The 21,963-nt window shown below is 41.4% G+C and overlaps 1 protein-coding gene across 3 annotated transcripts in view; it reads right to left on the reverse strand.

Moving 5' to 3' along the window:
* LOC146865898 (kelch domain-containing protein 10-like) overlaps nt 1–21,963 on the reverse strand; it is a 603,680-nt gene that overhangs the window by 167,070 nt on the left and 414,647 nt on the right. For all 3 annotated transcript variants that reach the window (XM_085640780.1, XM_085640782.1, XM_085640781.1), the window contains one exon: nt 11,486–11,586. In XM_085640780.1, coding sequence (XP_085496906.1) covers nt 11,486–11,586 — 101 coding nt within the window. The remainder of the gene's footprint in view (nt 1–11,485; nt 11,587–21,963) is intronic.

Here is a 21,963-nt window from a genome sequence, read left to right on the forward strand (position 1 = left end):
ACGACAGAAAGGGCCGAGAACCGAACAGCCTCCATCTTGGATTGTGGCTCTCTCGTTTAGGAATCACATGGTCTCTCCCGCCCACCATCTGCTTCCCCTTTCATACATTTGTTAGGAGACAGGCTGAATTGCTGAGAAGCAAGGTCACATCTGCTAAAAGGGAGTATCAAGCAAATTCCTCTAGACCTGGGACGAGAAGGGAGTCACCCCGTCGACCTTCTCTGTAAAGATAGTAAACCCTTTGTATGTGTAACCGAAACTGGATATAGGCATTAGCTCATTAGAAGCGCCAGGACTAACCGGTACTTTTCCACATATAAGGTTTTGTATGCTGAACTGATAATGTATAAAAGTGTGTTACTGTCAAGGAGCCAGCAGTCTTCCTCGGCGCACCTGATGGGTGAGGATCGACGAGGCTCCTCTATATAGAGTTCTGTGGTGGCCAATAAACGCTTGAACCTTCCACGTTGCCAACCGCTCCTTATTTGACTTAATATTGCGGGCCAGTGGTAAGTGTGGCCCTTGGAATAATTATTTGGACACAACACCATGGAGAGACGTATCAGTGGAGAGACCAGTCTCTCCCCCAGGCTACTACACACACCCATTGCACTGGGGAGAGGTCTCGGCCAAGAAGACACTTCCTTCCCACAACCTACTACGCATGCCTATCACCCTATAGAGAAGTCTCAGTAGAGAGGCCAGTCCCTCCTTACATCCTACTATGCACGCCTGTCACTCTGGAAAAAGGTCTCAATGGAGAGGCCACTCCCTCCCCAAACTCTACTGTGGACTCCTGTCCTCCATGAGAGAGGTCTAAGTGGAGAGATAGTGTCTTCTCAAACCCTACAATGTACATCTGTTAACCTGGGGTGAGATCTCAGCCGAGCGGCCACTCTCTCCACACACCCTACTATGTACACTTGGGGAGAGGTGTAGGTGGAGAGGCCACTACCTCCCATGCATGGTGGGGGGTTGGCTTTAGGTATCGTAACAAAATATTGCTTAATGAAATAAAATCTAGAAATACACTAAAAAAAGGCTAAAGAGGCATTATAGTTAGGAATTTTTATGATAGTTTATTTTATATTTTTAAGAAAACCCTTAGAACTTCCCTGAAAAAAAGCAAAGGTTAAAGTGACGTTATAGTTAGTTGAATATATCAGGGCCAATATAATGTTTTGAACTCATAAATCCATAGGTATTTACCAGTTATATTTAGCAGAGCTAACTATAACTTGCACCCCGCCATGCTCTGCTTATGACCTCACATACTACATCACTCATGACATGTTCTATGACATCATTTATGACATCCTCGATTACATCTCAAATAAAATCATTGATGACATCACTGATTACATTAGCCAGGCTTCTTTTGCACACATTACTCTCTAAACGAGTATGGCATTAGAGGTCTGTAAGTAAGTACAATATAGCTCAGAATATTATGAAGCATCATTAATGCCACCAAAGATGCAACTGACTTAGGTGTAGCAAGTTTGTGTTATGTTCAACATTGATTGTGTGGGACATTTACTATTTTTTAGATATGTAATTTTGTTGTCTGTATTATTCAACACTGAATAAATGTATGTATATGCAATTATCAACTAAAAATATTTGAATATACTTTTTGTGTTTATAAAAAAGACAAAATAACTAAAATATTATTTTTATATCGAAAAAAAAAAGGCGCCTGAACTTTCGGCTTTTTATTCATATAGTATCACCCATTTGATATCTCGATGATACATGAACTTACCACCCATACAACCATATCTGGAAGATTTCTTCCATATTGACCGGAATTGGCTTGCAGTATGTTTGTTGAATGAATGTTTGGTATATGAGTTGAGTTTTGTGTGGGACATTTACTATTTTTTAGATATGTAATTTTGTTGTCTGTATCATTCAACACTGAATAAATGTATGTATATGCAATTATCAACTAAAAATATTTGAATTTACTTTTTGTGTTTATAAAAAAATCAAAATAAATAAAATATTATTTTTATATCGACACCTTCTGTTTGACGCATTTATCGTCCTGTTCGTTTTGCTCCTATTGAGTGTTTGCTGAATTTGTGGATCTAATTTTCAAGGCCCATTTATAGAATCTTGGGGAGGTGGTTCCTTTTCTCTCTTGAATTTCAACATTGATTCTATAGCATACACTACACATGTAGCCTAGTTCACATTAGCAATTAACCACAGATATATGGGAAACCCTTACTGCACACGGTGTTCAATCTGTATACAAATGTTCAGAGAAAACCAAGTTACTCAAGATACTCAACGTGTGTTCCAAAACTTATGCCATACTATGGACAGCCTTTATCTGTATGAAACCCCTCACAGTCACCGAACCTACATTGAGAAATGCAGTTGATATGAGTAGAAATGTGGGTACTATAAACAGTGTTTACACTTTAGAGAGGGCTTACGCTGTACCACACTATTTGCAGACAGTGAAACTCTCATGAGAAATACACTACAGAGTGTTAAAAAGTATCTACTAAGAACAGTGTACACTCTGTGCAAAACGTGTCCAAAGAAAGACCATTCTCTTAAAATAACCAAGGTCTGAAGGTGCTTAAGATCATACTACCTTCTTCAGCATTCATACTGGTGTGAAAACATTGCAGATACCCCATCCTGTGACGCTAAACAAGCCTCTGTACATTGGTTAGTCCCTGGTGCACACAGTGTTCTTTCTATGTTATATAGAAATTGTCACGCTGCGAAGATTCTGTCTAACAACTCAAAATTGCTTACAATACGTAGTATGTAGTACATAGAATATTTGCCCTGTTGTAAACTATTTCTTCGGAACCAAAAAAAATGTGTGTGCAAAGTACTGGACACAAGTCATCAACTGTCACCTGCACACAGAGTTCCTCTTGAATACAAAGATTTATAACGTGTTTAATACCTCTACACACCTATGATGCTTTAGGAACACTTGCATTTTGTAAACAATTACACCCATTAACTGGACACAGGCTGTACAAAATTAGGTACAAAAGTAATATTGCAGTTACTTGCCACTATGTAAACTATAAAACAAACTAACACACTCATTGGATGATGTCATCAGTGATGTCATTTGAGATGTCATCAGCGATACCATAAACATTGTCATGTTACACATATGTTAACAAACTATAACTCATGGCCTAAAGTTACTTAATGTCACGAGTTATAGTTTCTTCAGATAGAACTGTATATATAACAATATAACTGTAACTGCTGAACTTCTATGGTTTTGTGTGGGTAAAATGTCAACATAACTATAATGTCCCTGTAGCCTTTGTTTTTTGCAGTGAATTTCTATGTTTTTTTTAACTTAAATTAGACAAAACTTAGTAATTCTAAAGATATAGGTTTTTTTTGTTTTTTTAATTTAGAATTTTTTTTTAACTTTTTTTTTTTGCTCTTTTTTATTTTATTTTATTTTATTCAGAAAGCAAATAAAGGACATTACAAAACGACCCCCACAACTCAATCCACAGAAAAAAAAATACATAACAAAACTATAAACAAACCAAACAATTACTCCCATACGTCATCTTCTCTGTATATTCTTATCAACATATACAAAACAAAAAATACCTCCTCACATATATTCTAATCAAAAATCACCCTATCAAGTTGGAGAAATGCAGCGTCTCACAATCTACCTTCCAACCCCCCACCCACCCACCACCACCTTCCTGACCTTTAATGTGCGTCCCACTACTCAGCATCAGCCACTCTACTCAATAAAAACAGACGTAATGGTTCCCAAATGTCTCTTGGTCTCGAAATCGCTGGTAGTTCCTCTGCATATGATTCCAAGTTGTCCTTACAATACACCAAGTCCCGCAACCAGTGTTCTTCCTTCGGGCTGTGCCTCCCTCCCCACGTAACCGCCACGCTTCTCGCAGCCATCAACAAGGCTAATCTCACAAATCTCCCCTGCACTCCCTTGACATGCGACATGCAGCAGAGCAAGCAGACACTCGGAGTGCAACGGAGCTCCACAGCCACCATAGTCTTTAAAATCCTCACCACCACTTCCCAAAACTCATACACCTTTCTGCATCCCCACGCCAAATGCAGAAAATCTCCATTCCCTTGCCCGCATTGCATGCAGCAGTCAGTGTCACGTATGCCAAAGCTATGCAACCGTGCTGGGGTATAATATACCTGATGTATATATTTAAAGTGTATGATGCGCAAAAATTCTAAAGATATAGTTATGACTTAAAGTTACAATTTACGCACCGCCCAAAACTTAGTATAACCCGCACACCTCCGTTCATAGTGTTCTCCACTCGCCAAGCAGACTACATTAATTATAACTCGTATTATTACCATGCACAGTGTTCTCATAAATTATGTTATTTGCGATGTTATGAGTGTTGTTATGAATGCTATAATTTGACAAGCTATAAGTGATGTAATATGAAAGGGTATAAGCAGTGCATGAGTAAGCTATGTATTATCATTAATGTAGAATGCCTAATCAGTTGATAATTCTGTGTACAGAGGTGTACTACGTGTTTGGTGGGGTGCAAATTATAACTTTAATTTATAGCTATAACTTTAGAATTTCTAAGGTTTGTGCAGTCTAAGCTGGTTTTATATGCAAATGATGAAAGAAGTTTTCCTAACTATAACTAATCTGAAACCTTTGTTTTTTTCATTGAATTTGTATGTGATTTTTTTGTACGAAAATATGTTTTCAACAATATAATGTATTTTATTATGGTATTTTGGTCTTTTGTTTCTTTTTGGTACTGTGGCACTTTCAGAGTAGGTCAAAGTTCGTTATGAACGTTAGTGTCATCTGCGTGATTGTTTTGCTTTCATTTGCACGTCCTGAAATTTACTATGGAACCTCCGTATATTTTAAAAATGATATTTTCACAAAATAATTATATTTTATTTAAAATATGGATTTAGGGTTTCATGGCTGGCTTTTTTTAATTGTATATGTGTTGATATTGAAACTATAGTTGTTTTTGTGAACTATACGTGTACCATAATAGTATTGAGATACTACAGTGGTACTTCCGATTTTGGTCAACAGCATCTCATTGGCAGTGTCAATTGTAGGAAACAGGGAGTGTATACCCCTTTCCCCGTTTCAATTGACATCTTCAAAGGTGAAGGTTTTAAAAGCAGTAAAATTCTTCTGTTCAGAAGAAATTTTTTAGGTGTTCCTAAACTGCACCGGCTCAACACGATGATCATGTCCTGCTGCAACAGGAGGAAGAAGAGTTGTAGAGGAGGATGTAAGAGGAGGAACAAGAGGTGGAGTGGAGAAATAAAATAAAGGAATCCATTGTATGGAAACCTAGCCAACAAAGTTATTTTCCATGGGAACATCAACCAGTACTCTTTTGGTACCACGGGAATGAGAAAACACCTGCAGGCAATTCATTCCACCATGAATGAGGCATAATAATGAGATAGAAGAGGCTGAAGCAAGATCACTGGCAGCAGCTACTTCTTCAGCTACTGCAACACCTTTAAATACTTCTGCATAATCAGGACCTGCACCACCACCCACTGCGTCTGTGCTTACAGTAGCACCTTCTACTTCTTCTGCTCCATCTACCCCTCCACCAACAACCGGTGCACCTGTTCCTTCACCAGCTCCTGCTCCAGGTACTTCAGCGCCAATCCATCTTTTGAGGCAGAACCGTCAAATTGTAGAGTAAAATGGCAGTACAGCAACATACAGTCTCTTCTGCCAGACTATCATTTTTGCGAGAGCGGGATACGGCTATCTATCCTAACGATGTCATGGCTCACTAGTGTCTTCCCCGATAGCCTTCATCTTTTTTGCCTTTGTTGCCCTCCTGGTTGCTGTTGAGACTATTATTTTGGTTGGTCATGTTGACCCTGTAAAAAAATTATTTTCCAGATTTTTTTTTTTTTATAAAGATGACATTAACATTATTTTCCAAACCTACCAAATATCAAAAAAACATAAAGCGCTTCTAGCAATATTAAGTATATTTTTTCAGGTATCAGACATACTACACTGTAATTCCTTTAGAGATAAATGGTAGATGTAAGGCAAGTTAAACATGTGCCTTATTGTGGCTTCATAGTAGATGGTAAGTTAGCAGTATACTACAGTGATATATCACTTGCTTTGATGGTTGCAGGCATTCTTTCTTGGGTCTCCGCCAAATGGGAAGGATCGTGGCCAAGTGCTTACATATTTTCTTGATTGAGGCATCTGCATCCTTCAACGTAGATGCTCTGGGTTGGTGAGCTGCTGGTAACTGTGTCTGTATGGTTATGCTGGAAAGCATTGGATAGAGACTCGAGCAACTGTACTTGACACTTACTCTCGGTTCTCCCACTGTGCTGTCAGTAGGTCAATTTTGTTTCCTCTCTGTGGCTTCCTTCTAGGGGTGGATGCAGTCCGTTAGCAGCCTGAGTCTTCTCTAGCCTGCCTTTGAGGCCTGGCAACTCTTGATCTTCCCTCCTTGGCTTTGTCAGTCATCAGATTTCTTAGTTTGGACCAGCAGGTCACACTTCCTTCTATTCCTGATGCGTCAGCATGCACCTTCTTTACATTTATGCTGCTGAAACTTCTCCGTGCTCACTTCTCATCTCCTTCTGGGTGCAGAGGTGTGCACATTCTTCAGGACCGGCCAACAGGGGCTCTTCAGTGGGCAACTGTCTTTGTAATCCAGGTACTGGCCTAAAGTGCAGGGCTCTGGCTTCATGATGATCAGGGTAGTTGATGATTTAATTCTCCTTGTGTTTACTGGTACTGTGTGGCACCTATCTATGCATTGTGTGTTCCCTCTTCCGGGTCTTTGTTGGAGCTCCTACTCCATGATTTCCCCTCTTATGGGACCATCTTTCGATGGCAGGAGGGAGCTGTGGTTCTGCCTTGTTTCTCTAGGTTATGCAGAACTTGCTCTTTGAGTTGTCACTGCCATCAGGCATAGTTGGTGAGGTGTGACACGATGTGCCATGGAGTGCGATATGATATGATCCCAGTGTCTGGACCAGTCACGGAATTGTGTGCATCTATCCGCCTTTAGTGCCACCCTTGTTTTTCTTGGACCTTCTCCTGCCTGGGGCTGAGTGCATTGGGCAGGCTTAGACAACCAGTGTAGTGTCTCTGTAGTTAGTGGCACTTGGTGGGTTGCACATTGTGATCCCGGTGCCTAACTGGGAGGTTTCCACGTCGCTGTCATGTGAAGTTAGTGCTTTTCTCCCTCTTGCTGCTTGACTCCTTTATCTCAGAGGGCACTGGTCTTTGGGCCATTTTGTGGCTGGGACAACAGTCTGTTCTTGGCTTGGTGTCTTTGCAGGCTTTGTCCCTCTGATTTGCCTAGGTGCCTTAGCTGATGGGCACCAGTCTGTTACTATCCTCCTTTGGTAATGTATCTTCTTTGCTCTGTGAGATGCTTGGCTGAAACATTTTTGTGTTTCATTGTTAAGCGGTGAGATGCTAGTGTAGTATCTTTTGGGGTGTGAGTGCTGGTGAGCTCCTCAGTGGAGCTCCCGGACTGGTCAGCAGGAATGAGTTTGTTCAACCTCACGCTCTATCCTATTTGCTTATTCACTTCTCTTGGTGGGCATTGGCCACAGTGTGGCTCTTCTGACTGGTGGTGCTTTGCCCCCCCTCACATGCCATTAAATAAAGGCTGTTGCAATGGGAGGGAAACCATGTTTTTATCTCCTTGCAGAGTTGGCAGGAAGCCACCAGAGGCCAAGCGGCGTGTAGCAGTCCTGGTACAGACTCTCACCTGTGCCTGTGTCTGCTGCCTCCAGGGGGCATGGTACTCTGAGCAATCCCATAAGGGCTGCAACGCCTGTATGCTTCAGCCCTGGCTATGATGAGTGGGGCAGGGGGAAGGCTTCTCCCGCTGCAGGTACTTCGGTTGAGTTGGGTGGGGAGAGCGAGGCTCCATATTCCTTCTTTTACGGAGACACCAGCAACTTTGGACAGCAGCGGGCCCTGGCACACAGCACATTGCCTCCTTAGGCTGCATCCACCAGTTTTTCTATTGCCTAGCTATTATTATCTTAGTTTTGTAAGTAAATCGAGGGCACAGTGCTGCAGCCAGCTGTGGACACCGCACTGGCTTCTGCCATGTCACTGCCATGTCACTGTTCCCGAGTACTGTGGGCTTGAAGATTGTCCACAGGGTGTGACTGCCTGCCTCTGCCTCCTAGGGGCTGGCTGCAAACCAGTGCCACATGTCCTACAGGTGCTCTTCACAGGTCCCAAACCCTATGCTTTGCCTCAGTCTGCATTTTCTCTGCTGGCTCCTGCACACAACGGGCGGGCTCGTCTGCTGTTGTAGCGGCTTCCACCCAGGGCGCCCCCTTACTGTCAGGGATGCAGTTGCTTTTGGTGCTGACCTCTCCTGTCTGGGGATGGCAGCCACAGACGTGTTGAGCAGTTCTCCTGTAGCCTGCCTCACCAGTGGTAATGGCAATGCTCACTGCTTGCTCTTCTCCAAGAATCCAAGAATCGGGTTTATATCTAATTAGTATAAACCATCGACAATTCTCACTTATTTAATTAACAGGTTTTTACTCTCACACATTGGTTAGCCCACACCTAACCAGGTTTGACCCAGGCAGGGCTTCCTGCTCTTCATCATTCAGAACGTAAATCCCCAGGCTCCAATTGTGACTGCTACTCTTAAAGCAGAGAGGGCCTTTAACGTTTCTGAGCGCCATTTCCTGTTTTAGGTTCTATGGTGTGCTGGATTGGTGCAGGAGAGTACTATGATTTGATTGTCATATACTGTGAAACAATTGTTAGGATATGTGTAAAAAAAACACTTTCTCAAGACATTTGTTGTAGTAGGGAGGTACTGCCTAGGTTGCTAGGAATCATTTCAAATTGTACCAGTCACTACTAACTGGTTGTTCATTGTTCATTATGAACCTGCGATCTGCTATCTCATGACTGGTATGGGCCAGGTGTACCTATATAGTACGTTTTGAAAGCATGGTGGCATTATAGGTGTGGCTTAGCAGTTCCAGATTATAGCTGTGTGAGTACTATCTGCTATGTATTGGCATCATCCTGTGACAAAATTACACCATAGGTCTCTTGAAAGTGTGATTGTAGATGGTTACATATTTCGTTCGATCAGTTGCCTTTATATAGCATAGTCTCTTTGTTGTTGATGTTGTCTTATTTCTACTAACTTAATTAACTTGAGGTGAGGCTTCCTAATTTTCTAAAGGAACAAAAGGACTCAGGTCCCCTTTAAATGCTGATCATAAAGATAATTTACTATCTGATATATATGCCATCCAATTTGCCTGCTGACCTCTTAAAGAGCAAAATTAATAGGATAGACTTGAATATGAGTCGGGTTACCCCATAACTGAAGATCAATGTTCCTCGGCAAGCATTCAAACCAAAGGGTATCTCTAAATTGCAAGCACAAATGACTTCATTTTAAATTCCATCACTTGGCCTTTAACATTCATGTAAAGTTTCACTCCTACCATTTGAGACTCCTGTACTAGATGTACCTTAGAGAAGGTCTAGTTTTTAAACCTGGTCATGGAACGGCTCCCCATTTATAGTTATTAGGCGGTCATATGGGGGGTGGGTGACGTGCGACATGGCTTTCATATATAATTTTAATGTAGCATATGTTACATGCCTGGTTGTATGCTAACATGGACACAGGTGCATTAACTGAATCAGAGTGCATGGCAAAAGTACAGGGCTCAGAAAGCAGTCCTACTCTTTTAAATTGTACAGCTAATAGGATGAGTACTCGATTACCACATTTGTCTGAGGCTCATCTTAAAAGGCTGCAGAAGTAAAATTGCCATTCTCTGATGCTCCATCATACACAAGGCAGCTGGAATCTGGCTACAAACAAAGATGAGCTTGCAAATTCCATCTTGTATGAAGGAGGGATAGAGATAGCAGTAAACCTGTATGTATTTTCCATATCTTAAATAAGAAGAATTGATTACTGACCTGAGTAATAAAAAAGAGGGCAAGCATGGGGTGACCCTTCCAATTAAGCCTGAGCAAAGCACTACGCTACGCTCGCGTAGTTTGCGAAGCTTGCGCTACTTCGCACTACGCGAATTGCATGTAGCACAGTGCAAATATGCGTAGCGTAGCGTTGCGTAGTGCAGCGGTCATTTTTTGCTTGCACGCGGTCCTCAACATCAAGTTGGCGACCGCGAGCAAGCAAAATGACATCCCGGCAAGACTTTTTCCTTGTTCGCGATCAGCAACATCAAGTTGCCGATCGCGAGGATGGAAAATAAACATCCCGGCGAGATTCTCAACGCGAGGAGGTCAGGTTTCTCATTGCGAGAGGTCGCGTATGCTCGCGACCGCTCGCGATGAGAAACGACCAGTCCGCGTTGAGAAAGCTGCCGCTCGAGTAAAAATCTACTCGAGCGGCAGAAAACTACAGCTCGCACTGTGCAAGATGCCGTTTTCAATGATTGCACAGTGCCGGATGCTTGTCCGCACTGTGCAATCATTGAAAACGGCATCTTGCACAGTGCGAACAGGGTACTACGCAGTTCGCGAAGTGCTACACGTAGCTCGCGTAGTGCGATGTGCACTTTGCGTAGCTTCGCCTAGTGCTACTTCGCGAACTTCGCCCAGGGTTATTCACAATACCAGTGTAGGGGCAGTGTTAAGCAGATACACTGGATGCTGGAGGGATGTTCAAACATGGAGTTCAAATTTCAGGCCTGTTACACAATAAAGAAGGTAAGGAAGGTTCAATTGACTTGACAATTTATTACTAACAAGTTAATACTATTGTATGACAGGGATGAAGGCCCCATAATGACCTGGGGTATTTACCATGGTTCGGCATAGATTAGGGTTTAGCATTGAATGTCAATCCCTGTCAAAAGAATACGGAGTTTGGACAGTGATCATAATTCTTAGTTCGGCTATAATTGTCACAACCCGACGTTTTTCCGGGCGAATATTGGCAGTTCAAATTTCTCACAATTTACTGGCACAGAAGTCCTGGAAACACGCTTAACCATGTTCTACCTATAGGTCCAAGTGAAAAACCTGGAACAGAAGGTATTGTCTGCACTCAATACATACCTCAGCCCAGGATAATGCCATTTACTGGGTGCAGTAAACACCCCGCCCTTTCTCAACCTACTCAGAAATGGAGTGCTGGTAAATACTAATAACTTCTCTATTGAAATTCAGCCCTGAAATGTTTCAGTTAATTTTGCTTTGTTTTGGTAATGCACACCATTTAAAAAATGTTTACTCTATCAAGGAGCAAAAGCTAAGCTCATGCCATATAGCTAATTTGTCTGTTAACAGATGATTTCAAACAGTTTTTGATTTTTCTTGTAAACTTCAAATTCTAATTTAGCCTCAGTGCCCATGAGAGTGGTGACATTGGTCCGTATCAAAACCCCCTTCAGTCTCCTGTGTTACCAATGTCATGATCCAGGACAAGGTATACATTTCACAACAATTGCTCACCTGTCCAGTTTTTCAAACTCCGCATCAAGCAAGGCAAAGGCACTTGTGATCTTCTCCATTGCCTGGTTCCGCGCGACACGGAAATCTCGAAGCTGTGATGCCTGGAAGGATGAATGACAGAAAATAGGTCATGACTTACATACTGAGAGTGATCCAAAATAAAACAAAGCACCTGGGGTCTATTTACTAACATTTAACACCGTGTTTGTTTCACCTATTTACTTTTTACTATTTACTATTTACTTTCCAGTGTAAAACTTGTTTTACACTGTAAAATTATATAAAGGCTGTATTAAGGAGAAATGCTTTTATTTCTCCTTTCGTTTCCGTCTTTGCATATGTGCTGCACTGTACAGCACACATACAAAGTGGGAAAAGGTTTAAAGTTATTTTAAACATAGTATTATGTACTGGAAGGCAATCATTCTAGTACAAAGCCTATGCTAGACTCACTGAGATACCGTTGCACTATGGTGCAAAGGTGTGTCCTTGGCGCACAGCAAAACATTTCTGCACCGCCGTTAGGAAGGGGGGAGGAAGGGCCATATTTCTGTAAATATGGTGCTCTCCTCCTCTCTCCTTCTCATGCTGCGCAGCATTTGCGGCTGCTGTACTGCACTGTGTGAGAAACTGGTAAATCTGGCCCCTGGTGTACTAATTTTCACGTTGGTACTGCTGGAGTCAGGAGTTTGGGTACACACTGCTCCAGGAAGCCATGTTTTAGATTGATTCTTTGTCCCAGCCGCTGCACTGGCTCTTTTCTCCAATTCCTATGTATAGCATGTAGGTGTGGAGCACAGCCTAGCATTGCTACATGGCAGGCAGCAGTTTTATGAAGAGCAGCTCTAAATGAGGCTTCTTTTGTGACTTCTAAGCAGAATGTAGTACATGTAAGTCAGACATTTCAGTGTGCGAACCTAAGACTTTGTTGTGGCAGAGCGCTCCATTACAACGTGTTCCAATTGTTCTAAGAGACTGAGGAAATGTGATAAGATTAAAAACAAGCATTTGCAATGCAATCAGTCTCGCCTTTGGGACCTTATATATATTTAGCTAAGCTGCACATTAGCCTGGGTGCTGAAATATCTACTGTTCTTTAACATGGAGGGAAAGTAAGCACCAAACTGCGTGACACACCAGGTATGGGAACACATGGAGAGAAATATTGCCTTTCAGTGAGAAATTGTATAGTCCAAAGCTCTGTTTTTAATATAAAATCAGGGCCTTCGGTGGTCATATCACTGTAAATACAAGATTTGAAAAAAATATTATTCTCTACGTGTGCTTGTGGAGGACAATTTCTATGGACTGGAATTTAGAGAATGCTTAAGTGATTCTGGTATTTTAGTGACCTCTTCTGATCGTTTTCTATCAAGAACGTTAAATAGAGGCAGTTGCCAGAAAATTTAAAAAAAGAAAGTCCCTCAGCTGAAAGCAATTCTGGAATTTTACTGACCTCTACTAGTCGTTTTCTATCAAGACAGTTTATAGAGTCAGTTAAACAGCAGAAAGCAATTCTGTTATTTTACTGACCTCTACTGGTCGTTTTCTATCAAGACAATTAAATAGAGACAGTTGAACAACAAAAAAGTCCCTAAGCGGAAGCAGGCAAGTCCTAGGGCTGATCTCTGGAGCCTACAAAGTACTTACACATATAAGTAAATACTAAAGTATTACCTCTACTGGTCGTTTTCTATCAAGACAGTTAAATAGAGACAGTTGAACAAAAAAAAGTCCCTAAGCGGAAGCAGGCAAGTCCTGGGGCTGATCTCCAGAGCCTACAAAGTACTTACACATATAAGTAAATACTAAAGTATATACAAGAGGTCTCGAATGCTCGACCTAAAAAATATGAAGATAGTTAGGATGACATAAAATGGGTGAGAAATATTGACACAACTTGAGCACACATTCTCTTTTTTAGTGTGTGCCACGCTGTTTTGAGCACTGATGACTCCTCAACACCGAGGGCTCTGTATATCACAGCTGAAATGACTGATGCCTTCAAAAGACTTCACTATAAAGATCGCTGTTCCACTAAAAATAGGCTACTTTGGTAACTTCCCAGGCCTGGGACCCAATCTATCACCTTCGAGAACCCAAAGTACCTCACCGCCCAGCTTTCTGCTTCATCTCTGCAGTGGCTTACCCTACCCGTGCCCACGCAGTGCTATACCAGGACTCTGATAATCTCAGTACAATAATGAGGACCCCATTCCCACTTAAAGAAGTGTTCTAGCGTTCAGAAGTCATCCAGTCAAAGTTTGGATGATTAGTTTTGAATGGAGCACTTCGTGCCATAATGCCACTATGAAGTGCTGTCATTAATTGGTGTTCCTGCTCCTCTGTACTCTACCGCATTTGCTAGCATCATAGTTGCTGTGGTCACAAATTGGTTTGCAATCTTCTGTCACATGGAGGGAGTTTATGGATCAGATCCGAAATGACACTATGAGAGAGAAACAATATGACATAAATTATTGATTCAGGCACAATGTCTGGCCTTTACCTCACATGCATCTCTGTTCACCAGCAGAAATGATCTATTCAGTGATGTAAGTATCTCCGTAGCTTGCAAGTGAGGCATGCATTGAAAAGTGCGGGAGACTCTTCTGAATGTTGTTTGCAACTTATCTTTTTGCTCTGAAGCTAGCTGTATCTTCTCTGCAGTTTCATTCACAACGTTTTAAAGACTACCCTTAGGATGAGTGAGCTCCTGAAATCAGATTAGGTTTGAGATGGCTATAGTCAAAGAAGGAAGTTTCCACTCAGTTCTCCTAGCAGGGTGATCTCTTGCAGCTCCTATTGGGACCTGGTAAACACAAATCTCTTGACTCTGTATGTATATATTTTTGTTTCTCACAAATTTACTTCCTGGAAGCTTGCTAGCCCCTATTTTGATATGGGAAGGGTATGTCGAGTACCACTATGTAAAGGACAAGCAGTATCAGGCTAATATCTAATTCAAGTTTGCTTATGTCTCGATGTCTCGATTGTACCAAATGACTGATGTTTTATCAATGCATTTGTGACCATTGAGATTGCACTTCCTCTCTTTATGCCTCTCGCCCATAGGACAACCCCACGTTAGTGGTAAGAAAACCTACACCACACCAGCGGTACACTGCAAACTCAACTCTTGGCATCATCCTGCACAAAACAACTCCAAGCTTCCCCCAGATAAACTTTTGCTACCTGAACAACCTGTCCAGGTCAAGCTATACTCATATCACCCAGCAAAGAAAGTAGATATATTAGATACATCTCCCAGCATGGTCTTGCATGCAACACAGCTCCAAGACATATAGATAGCTAAGTATTTGCCACCTCAAAAGCACATCCGGATCAAGTCATACTTGTATATTGCATACAACAACAACTCACATTAGGCACTACTCCTGGCATCACCCATAGTCCTAGATTTTCGGAGTCCACATGTTATGTTATGTTATGTTAATTTATTTTTGTAATGCGCACAGCTACCCAAAAAGGGTTTCCCTGCGCAGAGCTAAAAAGGAGACTCTAAGAAGAAAACATAACAGATTAAACAGGTTATTGATTAAACAGGCAGGCTTTTAGCTGTTTACGAAAGTTTAAGTTCAAAGATTCCTTATGCATCGAGAGAGGGAGAGAATTCTACAAACGTGGGCCAAGATAGGAGAAGGAGCGACCGCCCATTCTTACAAGCTTGATCCGAGGAATCTCAAAAACTTCCTGATCAGAGGAGCGCAATGAACGAACCGGTTGGTAAAGGCGTACCAGATTTTGCAAATATTTAGGTGCCATGCCATTCTTGATTTTGAACATATAGCTCAGGGCCTTGAACTTTGTTCGATTTTCCACCCTGAGCCAATGCAGATCTCTCACGGCCTTAGAGACAGAAGACATTCTAGGAATTCTGCAGAGCAATCGTGCTGCAGAATTCTGCACCGTCTGAAGCTTGCTCATTACATCCCTGTTGATGCCCAAATAAAGAATGTTTCCATAATCCAGACGTGAAGTTACCAATGCCTGGACTACAGTCTTTTGGGTAACAGCAGGGAGCATCCAAATTATTTTTCTCAACCACTTGAGAATAGTAAAACATGTGGCAGCAGTTTTTACTGCGTGTCGTCTCATTGACAATTTATTGTCTATGATGAAGCCGAGATTGCCGACATGAGAAGAGGGCACAGGTAGAGGTCCCATTTCAACAGGCCAATGTTGAGGGCCCCAAAGATCTGCATTTTTTCCAAAAATAAGGACCTCCGTTTGAGCAATTTGGATTGCATCCAGGATGCAATATTGCGCAGGCCCACTTGCAGGGTAGACGGTCCAGAACTCTTTTCTGCCGATAATGTACAGATGATCTGAGTATCATCGGCATAAGAAAAGAGCGACAGTCCCGCTTCTTCCGCAATCACTGCCAGAGGTTGTACATAGATATTAAAGAGAAGCGGGCTTAAAACCGAACCTTGTGGTACCCCATACAGCGAGGAATAGACCTTAGAAGAAGCCCTAGAGGAGAAAACTTGAAATGCACGATTAGATAAAAAAGAAGACAGCCACCCAAGTGCCGATCCCGAGATGCCTAGGGATTGTAAAGACTTAATTAATATGGTATGAGAAACCGTATCAAATGCGGCACTTAGGTCTAGCAATAACAATGCCACTGTATTGCCTGCATCCAGGCGTTGACGTAACATTTCAGTTACACCAAGAAGGGTTGTCTCAGTTGAGAATCCTGCTCTAAAACCGGACTGGGATGGGTGTAAAAAATTAAAGGATTCAACAATCAGAGACAATTGAGAATTTATATGTTTTTCCAGGACTTTAGAAAATACTGGAAGAAGAGAAATCGGCCTAAAATTGGCAGGCTGGGAGGGATCCGCATTAGCCTTTTTTAACAAGGGTAGGACCATTGCATGCTTCCAAATTGGCGGCATCAAGGCCTCGGCAAGAGAGGCATTAAGTGATTTCCTAACGAGATTCAAAGATGGCTGTTCAAATTGCAGAAGCACAGAAGCCGGAAGAGGATCAGCCGGAGAGCCCGATTTAATGCTGGCTAAGATTTTTGTAAAGGAAGTTATATTAAGTGGCTCCCATTTTTCTGGATTTGTAAGCGGGACAGCCCCAACAGTGGGATCTAAGACCGAAATGTCTGATGAATTTGTTCCACTTTATTTATGAAGAAGTTAGCAAGAGTGTTACATTGCCCTTCATCCAGGACAGGAGAGGAGGGTTGCGTACCCGAGGCAGCAAGCTTCTTAACCATAGTGAACAGGGTGCGAGGGCAATTCTGCACACTTGAAATAGTAGAAGCAACATACTCTGCTCCAGCTGTTTTGCATAAAGTTTGATATCTTTTTAATGCAATTTTATAAGTGCATTTGGATTCAGGAGAGTAGTTCTTCCGCCACTGTCTTTCCATGACCTTACACTTACTTTTTTCAATTTTTAGTGGCTCTGTAAACCAGGGAGCCGGTAGTCGATGATTATTCAACTTTTTTATAGAGGAAGGAAGGCAAGCATTAGCTGCCTCAATAATCCAATTGTAACTACTTTCCACAGATGAGGGTGATGAGGGTGATATAAAATCCAAAAGAGGAACGCTATTAGACAATGTTAAATTACATTTTTCCATGTCCAATTTCCCCCAATTCCTGAACTGGCCTAGTTTGCCAAGTGGTGGCAGAATCGGGTTTACTAAAATTGTAAGTTCAAATTTAACAGCGAAATTATCTGACCAACATAGGGGAAGTGCTGGAGGGCAATTAATATAAGACAAATTCGAAAAAATAGGGTACAAAAAATGTCTGGCTATATGAGTAGGGCCATTATTACAAAAAGATAAATTCATTGCAGAGAGATCAGGAATCAATGTCCTACTCGCAATACATTCATCATTTTCCAGATGAAGGTTTAAGTCACCCAGGATTGAAAAATTAGCCATTTTAAGTAAAAAAGGGGCTATGAGGTCAGGGAGTAGAGACCACCAAGGACCAGCTGGCCCCGGGGGTCGGTAGATTAATACCCCAGACAAAGTAAACTGAGCTGTAAGAGTCAGTTTGAAAAGCGCAGCTTCACAGTCAGCCAGAGGAAAATCCTCAAATTTACAGGAATAACTTATTTTAAAAATTATTGCTATTCCTCCTCCTTTCCTAGGAGTTCTATCTTTTCTCACTATGGCATAGTTATCGGTAATAGCCACATCCGGTCCTGAACATGCATTTAGCCAAGTGTCTGTTAAAAAGATTGCATTCGGTTTTTCACTATTCAGAAAATCAAATATCTCTTCCTTATGTTTGGGGAGAGAACAACAATTAATATTCCAAAAATTATAACTTTTATTGTTACTTGAAACGTGTCCGAACTTTCGCTGGAAGGTAAGACCATCAATGTTACAATTACCATGAATACTCGACTCCAGAGTACTGAAACAGCACTTACAGCACGCACATGCGGTGTTCTCCTCTGAGGGACAAAGTATATTACAGTCAATACCCATTTTACCACGTAATCCGATCAATTCTTTGGGGGAATAGTGTATCAAGTCTGCATGGGGAGAGGCAATTTGGGCATAGCTCGTGGCCCCTGGTCCTGGTCGGTCTCAGACGGTCGCAGAGGGTCTTGCCTTTGTCGCGCGTGTCTGTTGCGTGACTGTGCCATGGCTTTTAAGTGTAGGCAGTGAACGGGCGGCATGCAGCGAGTGGAGCGCTGACCTCCGTCAGTGCGTTGCAAATCCAAAATGGCCGCCAGGGACGAAATGCGTCTCGAGCAAAAGTAAAGTGCGAGCGCGATTCACACACCCCAAAATGCAATACCCACTCGGAATTAGCAGCAGAGTAAACGTTCCCTAAAATAAAAAGATTTCTCCAGCAATTAAAAACTTTTCCTAAACAAAGTTAGCAGCAACTATGAGCAATTCTCCCCAAACAATTATATAGTTTTTCCGTTTCCCCATCACAGTCGAAAATAGTGCAAAGTCTATCAGAGCTCCTTACAAGCACATCAAAGTGATAGGAAGAAACCAAGTTCATGCAGGGGTAGAGTGGAACCAATGCAGATTGGAGGGGTTCATGGTCCATTTTCACAGGAAGAAAAAGACAAAAGATGGAGACAGAACTGTGGTAAAGGAGGACACTTTGCTAGAGAATGTCCAGTTAAACCTAAAGTGTCTACCGAGGCAGCTACTCACAAGATTGCTGAAAAACAAACAAACTGGACACCGTGTGAGCTCACAATGTTTAGTTCTTCTTGTCTCAAGACCCCATATTTCTTGGGTCATGTCGTATCCAGCATCCCTAAACACTTTAGCCTTATGGTTACTATGGTTATAAATAGCCAACAATGTAAATATCTTCTGATCTTGCTGGATTCAGGAGCAACTAGAAACTTCCTGGACAGCGCCTTGAATAAATCCATGGGTATATAATTCCTCAACAATGAACATCCTGAACCTGTGAGTGCTGTAGATGGGTCCAAATTATCCTCAGCACAGATCGTCTACCATTCACGGCCTGTGATCCTTATTTGTGATGATGCACACTCAGAGAACCTCAGTGTTGACTTGATTGATACTCCCAGTTTATGTGCTATCCTACGAGTGTCGTGCTTACAGAAACATAACCCTAAAATTGATTAGGCAGCCAGTTCAGTAACCTTGGATTTTACAGCATTGCTTACAATATTGCTATCAAGAATCTGCTGATAGGGTAACCCCACTGATATGTGCAATGCCTATCATGTCAGTAGTAGATTAACTCCTCAAGAAGTACCAAGAATACAGAGTTGTATTTGACAAGTTAATGACTCTACCTCCACATCACAGTTTTGACTGCAGAACTGATCTCATGCCTGGAGCTGTTTTACTGTGCAGCAGGATTTACGTCCTTTCTGAACCCGAAACCCGTCATCTGTAAGAGTATCTTTTTGAGTTTATTTCCTATGGATTTATCTATGATTCCTCTTCAATGATTTTCTCACTCTCTTCTTTGTACCAAAGAAGAGTGGGGAGCTACTTGTCTGTATTGATTCCAGGGCTCGTAACAAAGTCACTCTCAAGAACAAATATCCATTGCCCCTCATTCCAGTGTTGCTGGATCAAGTGAGTAAAGGCACTATTCTCACGAAATTGGATCTTTGTGGAGCATACTACCTGATCTAGGTTTGTTAGAGGGATAAATGGAAAACAGCTTATGGACAAAGTACAGCCTTTTTAAGTATTGTGTTTTGCCATTTGGCCTATGTAATGTCCGAGCAGCATTCCAATTCTTAATTATTGATGCCCTGCAGGAATTCCTGAATGTTTATGTAATAGTCTATATAGACGATATCCTAATTTTCTCCCAAACCACGCAGCAACATGTAACCCATGACAAAACCACTGTACCTCGGCACTCTCCAAATATCTAACAATTGTCATATAGTGTGATACAATTACAATTCACAAATAATGTGATTACTCACAGGAAACCAATCCATACATTTAGACTGCTGCACAATATCATGTAATATCAAGCGATAACGTTTCATACAAATGTACACAACCGATAGCCAAGGTGTAATCCAAAACACTAACATACATTTCTTTACAAAGATTTTGTTATCATTAGTGAGTCCACGGAGGTCAAGATCATACGGCCTCTCTGTTGGCAATGATGAAAACAGCCGACACGTGTTTCGCTACAAGGTAACTTCTTCAAGGCTGAAAAAGGTTTGAACATCAATAAATATATTTAAAATAAAAAATAATCTACTCGCACAAAGCAAGTTTAATGGGACCATTACAACATAGACCACCCTATGGTCTGTAGTGAAGCAGAAAGGGAAAGAAAAAGAGAAGAGAGCCTTAAATCACCAGGAAGAAAAAAACGTGCAATCTAGGAAGGTGTGAAACATACACCCTACGGAAAAAATAAACCTGTGTGCTCCAAGAAAGCCAGAAAAAATGTACTCAATAACAATCACCAGGAACATCCGATAGTGCCAAAGTGGGAAGAAAATGAGTGTAGTAATCAGAAACTGGAAAAGATAATGTAGATCCATCCAGTAATGCCAGCAGGCCTGAAATACAGGCCGGGCCACAAATACGTGGTAAGCCAAGTTGTAGTTGATGTCAAAAAGTGACTATATCTACCTTTTTGTGTGGATGAATGTAGGTCCAAAGAGGTTTGGATGTTCTGAAATGCTAATATCCTATTCTTTAGAAAAACGAAATTAAGAGACCCTAAGAGAAACAAATAAAAGGGTCATAAATGGGAGAACGCAACGTCCTGTGGAAAGGTAATACAGGTTAACCAAAAACGGGTCCTAGTTCGATAGCAAAAGGTACCTTAATTTAGAAATCGTGTTAGTCTCTGGCCAGTTGTGTAAGATAACCCCAGATAGGAAGAAATTTTAAGGAGGTAAGTGTTTAATATTTGGCTTCCCACAAATGAAGCGGAGCACCTGTAGATGTCAACATGAAAGAATGACATTTCATTAAAAACCTGAACAAACCAGCCTATAAAGCACACCATACAGTGCTGTGTGGCAACTGCGGCTATAGGATATACTTTTAGTGCAAAAAATAATATATTAGAGTCCTTGTTCTATAAATATGGAACCTTGAGAATTGTGTACTTTGAGAAACTAACTGATACCGTAGATGCGTACTTCAGCTATTCTAAGAGAAAAAATGTAAATTATGTTGGTTAAAGCAATGCATATTTTAACAAGGTCAGTGTAGATGTGAAAATACTACATCTCTAAAACACAAGGATGATAAAGGCCAGAAACTGATCTTTAAGGTGTATAGTGAAAAACCATGACTCACAATAAGCTATTCTCTCGCTTGGATGTTGCTGAAAAATGATAGAAGGCGCAGTAGCGTTCATCTAGTGGTCGTGAATGAAAACAGAAAAAATTATGTAAAATGTCTAAGTAGTATCAGACTCGTACCTGACTTCTGTATTTTAGATGCCAGCTTGTATACAAATAAATTACATTTATCTAGAATGGCACTACCGTAAAATTGGATGTTGTTGTGCCTTGTTAAACTTATTTAAAATTAATAGATTGTATTAAAAAAATGCCAAAAGGCATCGTCATAAAGATAAAGCCAGAAGCATGCAAATCGCTTAAAGTTTTAGTGTAAACCACCCAATCTTAGTAAGCTGCGCCGATTCTCATGGCACATTCACACATTTGGAACCTAGTTGAGGAGCGTGAGGGTAGTAGATAGATAACCCCAAGATTACGAATATTGATGACAATGTAACATCAGTTTGTATTACCCCGCAAAACAAAAACATTTCCTGCCAAGTATGTGAGAAAGCAGTTTAACTGTAACCTAGCCCTGCAGAGTAGTACACTTACTTGTACGCAATGGATGAAGCAGGCTATGATAGGCCTCTCTGTGAACGGCGTGTATGCCGTATTCCGGCGTTGTGTCTCCAAGTGGGTAGAGAGAACAAGTAACAAGCCATCCAGTATTTATATAGTGTTGTATTTTCATA

The sequence above is a fragment of the Triturus cristatus genome, chromosome 2_1 (assembly GCF_964204655.1).
Source record: "Triturus cristatus chromosome 2_1, aTriCri1.1, whole genome shotgun sequence".
Lineage (NCBI taxonomy): Eukaryota > Metazoa > Chordata > Amphibia > Caudata > Salamandridae > Triturus > Triturus cristatus.